This window comes from Triticum aestivum, chromosome 1B (assembly GCF_018294505.1).
Source record: "Triticum aestivum cultivar Chinese Spring chromosome 1B, IWGSC CS RefSeq v2.1, whole genome shotgun sequence".
Taxonomy (NCBI): Eukaryota; Viridiplantae; Streptophyta; class Magnoliopsida; order Poales; family Poaceae; genus Triticum; species Triticum aestivum.
In genome coordinates, this window is record NC_057795.1 from 676,008,171 (window position 1) to 676,015,910 (window position 7,740).

Sequence of the window (7,740 nt, forward strand, 5' to 3'; positions counted from 1 at the left end):
TTTATTGGTCCCCTTTGCATTCTGTGTCAAATTTTGACCATAAGTTTAACTAACAAAATATTCATGCATGTCACTAAAAATTATATTATTGAAAATAATGTTTAAATACGAATCCAACGATATAATTTGGACAACGCTAACGTCCACACGAATGGTGGGAGCCAAACCCACTCACACGTCCTACAACATACAGACTATGCCATGTCACCGCATGCATGCATGTGAAAATCTTTTTCGATTTTCAGCTTTTAAAATGTTTTATCTCTTAAATGAAAAATTCGATTGAAGATCCGTTTTCACCGCTAAATCCCTCGCGACGAGATCTTCAAAACTAGATCTCATATCAATATATTTTGACAAAAAAAAATTGGTTAAAAGTTACCATGTCTATTGCACATGGATTGCCATGATGTTTACACTAAAGTTGCCATGTTATGTTTCAACTATTTTCTTCTATATTAAAAAGTAAATTTTAACATATTATAAAATGGAGAATTAAGAAACTAGACTTGCCATGCACCATAAACTAAAATTGCTATGATACATGCACTTAAAATTGCCATGGTTCATGCAAAAAAATATTTTCATGGTCAAAGTACTGGAATTGCCATCATCAAAAGCTAAAATTGCCATGATCTAGAAACTAAAATTGCCACATGGCAACTTTAGTTTAAGCACCATGGCAACTACAGTGTAAACATCATGGCAACTTTTGGGCAAAAAAAAAATTCATCGAAACATATCAACATGGGGCCTAGTTTTGAAGATCTCGTCGAGACGGATTTAATCGTAAAAACATATTTTTAATTTGCTTTTTTAATTAGGAGATAAAACATTTTTAAGCCAAAAATCAAAAAGATTTCTGCTGATGTCATATGTTCATATGTGGCAAAATGAGTGGTGATGAAGACGTGTGGGCGATGTGCAAACGCCCCACACGTGTGGGCGTTAGTTTTTCCTTATAATTTTTGTTAACATGCACTAACATTTTGATAATTAAATCTACGGTCAAAAATTGATACAAATTGTAGAGGGGACCAATGAACCACGACCGAGATAGGAGTCTACTTGTATAGTTGTATATATGATAATATGATCATTAATGAATATCACATGCTCAACGTGTGGAAATCGAACCAACGTCGTCGACCATACAAAATACTCGAATAATTCCTGCTAAACCGGCACCCAAATGCGTGATTATTCTATATAGTGTTCCCTCCTCTCTTTAATTTTTTTTGAAAAAAAATAAGAGAGGGAACACTAAGACTAGTGCACGTACGGCGCGCGAAGCCGAGCCGAGTTGGACACAAGCCGAGCCAGGACACGGAGCGCAGCCCAGCACCACGTCCGGAGCCGACGACGTGGTATCCGTCGTCCCCTATATATATATCCACGTCGCCCGCCCACCCATCATCACACGATCCACCACCACCAGCCCCCACTCCACGCCACGCCCCCGCGCCCCCGCGGCCACGCCAAGGCAAGGTGACACGGAGCAAAGCCGCCATGGGGGTGCTGCGGAGCACGCAGAGCATGGCGGCGGAGGTGGAGGAGATGCGGGCGGCGCTGCTGCTCGGCGCCGGCGGCCCCGGCCCCGCGTGGAGCTGGCGGCGGCGGGGCGCGGCCGCGGCGGCCAAGCGCGGGGCCGGCGCCGAGGAGGGCGCCGCGGAGGCGCGCGCCGTGTGCGTCACGGGCGGCATCTCCTTCCTCGGCCTCGCCCTCGTCGACCGCCTCCTCCGCCACGGCTACGCCGTCCGCCTCGCCCTCGAGACCCAAGGTCCGTCCCTTCTCCCTCCCTGCCTCGCTGACTCTTGACCATTTTCCGGAATTCAAAAATGCGACCGTCTTCCTTCCACGGACGGGGAATTTAGGTGTTCTTTTTTCCTTTTTCCATTCCGCATGCGGACGGACCGAGAGAGAGTTGGCCACCTTCCCCCGCCGTTTCGAAATTTCGCGGCGGATTCCGCAATGCTTGCGTCGCGGCGTGGATTCACACGTGCGTGCCTTATTCTGCTCCCCGGATTTAAATTAGATACATAGAGTAGCTTGCACAGCTGCACTACGAGCCCATTATCCCGCCCGAAAACGTGGGCAAGCACAGCAAGCACAGCGACGGGGCCCATGGCGATTTGGTTATTCGGAGTGCCTAGATGCATAGGGGACAAGAAGATAATCTCAACTCACTTTCTTCACCACAGACCAGACCAGGGCCCTCCCATTTTCCTGTTTAACCGGTACGTCGTCGCCGCCGGTGAACAGGGCTGCGACCAGGCGCTGGCGACGTCGCCGCTAGCGACGTGTCCATGTGTTTGGTGCGCAGGTGTGTGTTTTTCCGCCAGAGACATGGACTTGTTGGTTCAAATTGGTCCATCTCCATCACAATCCGTCCGGAGCTCATGGCCACGTCGCCCTCGGTAGCAGCTGACGTTCCACCAATGCACTTCTTCTCGGCCACAAGAAAATTTTGCGTTAGAACCAAATCGGTCAGTTCAGGGTTCACCCTCTTTGGGTGAAAGGCGAAAGGGCCTGTAGAGAGTCATGCATAAGGGATGCGCCGGTTTTCGCTCCTGAAGGTTCATGAGTTTCATTCTTTTCCCTCATCGGTCGCGGGGAAAGCGCCCGAATGGCGGTGTTAAACCGCCCATTCCGTTTGCGTGGCGTAGACCTGGCCAACAGGCCAAGGTAATTTATAGTCAACGAATGGAGCACAAGGAAACACCAATTTTCACGGTAGCATTATTATGTACTGATGTTGTTTTGTACACCAGCCAACTCTACCAACTAGGGCTATTTTCTTTTCTTTTGGGGAAGAATCAAGGCTGTTTCACACACATCAGCACAAAGAAATTCAACCGTAGTCGTTCTCCGACGGATATGATTATTTATTTGGGGGCAATTAAGGTGTATATATGTGAGTTGCATTTCTGATAAGGTTCTTCTTTTGTTTAGTAGCCACTCACTCATAGGATCATCTCATCTCACCACCTCCTTGAATGGACCATTTGGGGGGAATTAATATGCTACCTAAAGTTAACTGATGTGTCATTCCTTGTCCGTTAGCAGCTTGTCAGTTGTAAAAGGCATATTTTCCTAATCAAGGAGGATAAGAAACTGTGGGCACATGTTCTCGAACATTCACCCAAATGCGTGTAACTTTTGCCCATGTTACTTGCACCTTTTTGGAACAGAAGAAGGGCAGTTGTGAAAATGATCGGTGTGACATTGTGTCTGATCCTTACTCTATGTCAGCAACAATGTGTCTGACAATGTTGCCTCTTTACAATTACTGTCGAAAGTGATTATTTTCTACAGCTTGATGCGTTACTCACTTATGAATTGTTGATGCCATGCTAGCCCATTCATAGCTCACTCTTACTGCCAAGTTGAACTCCAAAGCTAAGTTGTACTTTCTTTTTCTTTGGCAGAGGATCTGGACAAGCTGAGGGAGATGGATTTGTTCGGTGAGAATGGCAGGGATGGGGATGGGGTCTGGACTATTATGGCAAATGTCATGGATCCGGAGAGCTTGCACCGAGCTTTCGATGGCTGTGTTGGTGTCTTCCATACCTCATCACTCGTGGATCCAGGAGGCATCTCCGGCTACACGGTGAGCTCACACAACCCCTTATCAACGTTCCTAAAATAGGTAGATATATGTCCCAAAAGTTCATCATGAGAGAATCATCGTGCAAAATATGTTGGATCAGCTCGTCTGCTTGTTTTGATTGTTTGCGGAAGGAAGATGCTGTTATTGACAGTGTCACTGCTCCTACATCTCAACTTGTGACACAAAAACTTTTGTCTTGTCTCTTGAAGAAGGCAAAGAGGTGGTACATTAGGGAATAGGTGGGTATCAAGTTGGTAAGGACATATGCGATATAGGTGGGTGTCAACATGATGAGGACTGTACTAGTGCTCCAAAATGTAAAGTACCAAGGGACATCATAGCTAACAAACAACACGGCAATCATATCAAATCAGTCATCTGTCGTTTACATTTCAGCGGGAGTCAGTTGCTATTACAGAGAGGTGCATTTTCATATCTAATACCTGTACACCTCGCAGCCAGTAGTTGCGCAAGTTAGCGACAACCCCTATCTTGTACTGTGCTGGGTTATTTCGAGCGGTGTTATCACAATATGTGATCACAAGAGTAAGAATTCGTTAATTTTCATGGTCATTTGCAGTATGAACTATGCACGATGCTTATCCTTCAATGAATCCTAGGAAAGGACCTTGGTTGGCTACATCATCCGTATCATGTGCATCTACTATATAACTAAGATTGGTTGGCGTGGTGTTCACCTCCGATTGAATCCTGCCAACAACCATTGATTTATGAACTTCATGAGGCTATGAAAATTTGATGTCACAATAGGCTTTGTGTACTTGCAGTGCTTGATTTTTCAGATGTAATTGCTGGAAGCTCTTTTATGTTCAGTTTCTTTCTACATTTTTCTGTTGCGCTTTATCCGACCAAAAGCATCAAAGAATTATCTCAAATGACCGCTGCAGTAAGAAGTAATCATCCAACCATTTGCTAAGCATACCCACTACAAAACCAGTGGCGGTAGGGGCCTACAGCCTACTGATTCCAAAATCCAGATATATGATGGAAATAGGTTGGACATAGTAGTCCAAATCAAGCCCCAAAATGGTTGCAATTATATCTTATATTCGCATGCTCGCATGGCGTCTGACAGTGGAACTACCAAATCCACTCAGATTGGTGATGTAGGGCCTCCTTTACTGGATCATGTCTGATGCTGACACCCATTGCTTCAGCAGACTCATCATAGATATGGATGTAGCTCTTGATCTTGCTTTGTAATATGCTACTATGTGTTTGCATTATTTATCTTGGCTTTGCATACACTTGAGAAAAAAAAATGCACGATGAAACATAATTTAGGTTTGTATTAGTACCATAGCATGTGATTTCCACCGGCACTTTAGATTACTTATCATGCAAAGCATCTGGCCTGGATACTTAGTCCACATGCCCTTTACCTGTACTTTTAAGAGTACAACCTATGCTTGAGTTGCTGCTGGTTTGAACGTGTAGATATGAAAGGCATCATGTCGCTCTTTCGGTTGTCGAAAGCTCATCCTGTCGAAGAGCAACATGAAAATTTGAGAACTGCCTCTGCTTTGTCCGATGCGCGGAGTAGCTTCAGCCTCCTGGTGCTCTACTTTAGCACCTTTTTGGGTCAATAACAAGGTGATAGAATAAATTGGTTAGGTGGTGCTCTGCCTTGTCTTTTTTGACATTCTATGCCAGAATCCATAGCACTTTCGTCTCTGAAAGTTCCAACATGGTTCTTCCAAAGTCGATCATACCGGGTCGCAGACTTGCAGTATGCGCCAAGAAAAGCAGTACTTTGCGCAAAATATCAGGTGAAAGTTGACTTGGCTTGGCTGCAGCCCATTGACCGTCGGTGCTGATCTGGTTATACCTGCCCTTCAGTTTATTATGATGAGTTGAGAACTTGTTCAAGGTCCAACAGAGAGTAGTTGTAGACCTGTGCTACTAGTCTTGTTGAATACTTCCATTTCTGTGTCTTGTAGTCTTGCTGGATTCCCAGCTTTGTCATTCCTTTGAAAGAATCAAAAGGTCCACTGAGTCAAATTTTGTGATTGTATATATATAGTCCTCTAAAATCAGTTGGGCTGTTTTTCAAACATGAAAAAAATATATTAAGAACACCTCTTATTTCTACATTATTACACCACCTGTGCTTTGCAGACAGATTCTTGGAATGTTGATTAGACCGGGTCTTACTCCAAATTAAGTTGGCTCGCTTAATAACTTTTCTAATGTTAACTTGAACAGAAACACATGGCGACTCTGGAAGCCAAGGCGGCAGAGCAGGTGGTGGAAGCGTGCGTGAGGACGGAGTCGGTGAGGAAGTGCGTCTTCACCTCGTCGCTGCTGGCCTGCGTGTGGAGGCAGAGCTACCCTCACCGCCACCGGTTCCCCGCCACCGTCGACGAGAGCTGCTGGAGCGACGAGGCCTTCTGCCGGGACAAGAAGGTGGGATACTCTGAAAAACCTGTAGCAGACTCCCCATTATGTGATCAACAGGCAATGTATGTATCTAACGGTGCGATCAAATTAAAATTCTGCAGCTGTGGTTTGCGCTTGGCAAGACGATGGCGGAGAAGGCGGCGTGGAGGGCGGCGCGGGGCCGGGACCTGAAGCTCGTGACGGTCTGCCCGGCGCTGGTGACCGGGCCGGGTTTCCGCCGGCGCAACTCCACCCCCTCCATCGCCTACCTCAAAGGTTTGTATTTCTGTCTGCCCATTGTGTTTGGACCGAACCAGCATTGTCCTCAGAGCACTGACAGACTGTTGTTCCTTTGATGAAAATATATCAGGGGCGCACACCATGCTGGCGGAGGGCCTGCTGGCGACGGCGGACGTGGAGCGGGTGGCGGAGGCGCACGTGCGCGTGTACGAGGCGATGGGCGGCGCCACCGCCGCCGGCGGGCGGTACATCTGCTACGACCACGTGGTGCGGTGCGCCGAGGAGTTCGCGCAGCTGGAGCGGCAGCTGGGGCTCCGGCCGAGGGCCCCGCCGCCCCCGGCCGCCGCGCCCCCGTCGTTCGAGCTCTGCAACCGGAAGCTAGCGCGAGTGCTGTCCTCCCGGAGGCGGTGCACCCACGACGCCTACCTCCCCGTCGCGTACGACTGACCCGGCCCGGCCGGGATGAGTAGTCACCGCGTGGGAGCAAAGAAATGGCGTGCGTTGTACAGAGTTGTGTTGTGCCCCAGTGATAATAAAGCTGAGCTAGTTAGTATTTTGCAGAGAGGATCCGGTAGAGTAGGATGATGAAACCGTAGCGCGTGGCCGATTTGCTGGTGCCGTCGGAGCTCCGGCTGCACCTATGCGCCAAACATACCCAAAGCTACAACCATTTCAACGAGGTCTAGTAAGTAGGGCGATGATCCAGGAGCCGTGAGCATCCGAGCAGCAGAGAGCATCGACACAGAGTATCTTTGTACGAATGAAATCACCATGCAGTAATGCTAAACGTACAAAGAGTTATACGCAATTACACACTGACTAGGATTCTTTCTGTCCAACTAACCCAGGATGCATTCCAGACTTCGCAAAGTGCATGCCTGAAAGACAAATTTATTTCGAAGCAATCATAAGCTCCAACAAGGTATGTAATCAGACTAATAGCACCAATTTGTTAACTAGACTAGAGACTATGCGGAAACATTTTTCTCCTCCCCCACACGAGCGGCTCTCACGCGTCTAGGGTTCCCCGACTCTCGCCACCGCCGATGATCTGCCTAGTATGATGTGACCTTAGGGCCATGAAAGCGCGGTGGATCCCGGCCCATGCTTCGTTTTTGGGGTCCTTTTGAGTTTATTTAGGGTTTGTGTCCTGCTTAAGAAGGCGAGGCGACTACGGCGCCCTATAGATGGAATAATAGTCTCACCGCCTTGCTCCCGTCCCTGCAATTAAATGGCGGCAATGGATCCAAAATTTTATTACTGGAGGTAGTGCGGCCATCAAAGTTAATGATAACGTTGGCCATTACTTCCACGAAAAAAGGGATTACGTCAGAGTGACCCATGTTGCCAATGTTATTCCACATTGTTCTGACATGTTGGCCATCTTGATTGACCGTGTTAAGCAGGACGATCGACTCTGCGGGAGTAGCGCTACACTTTGTGGGTGGTGACCTATCGACTCTGCAATATTCTGACAACACGATTCTTTT

At 47.5% G+C, this 7,740-nt stretch overlaps 1 protein-coding gene across 1 annotated transcript; it reads left to right on the top strand.

Annotated features, from left to right (window-relative positions):
* The first annotated feature begins 1,427 nt into the window (after positions 1-1,427).
* LOC123148084 (cinnamoyl-CoA reductase-like SNL6) lies at positions 1,428-6,806 on the top strand. Its single transcript, XM_044567442.1, has 5 exons — positions 1,428-1,780; positions 3,429-3,610; positions 5,837-6,037; positions 6,133-6,286; positions 6,381-6,806. The coding sequence occupies exons 1-5, from the start codon at positions 1,510-1,512 to the stop codon at positions 6,695-6,697; spliced, it is 1,125 nt and encodes a 374-aa protein (XP_044423377.1). The 5' UTR covers positions 1,428-1,509; the 3' UTR covers positions 6,698-6,806.
* The last annotated feature ends 934 nt before the right edge of the window (positions 6,807-7,740 follow it).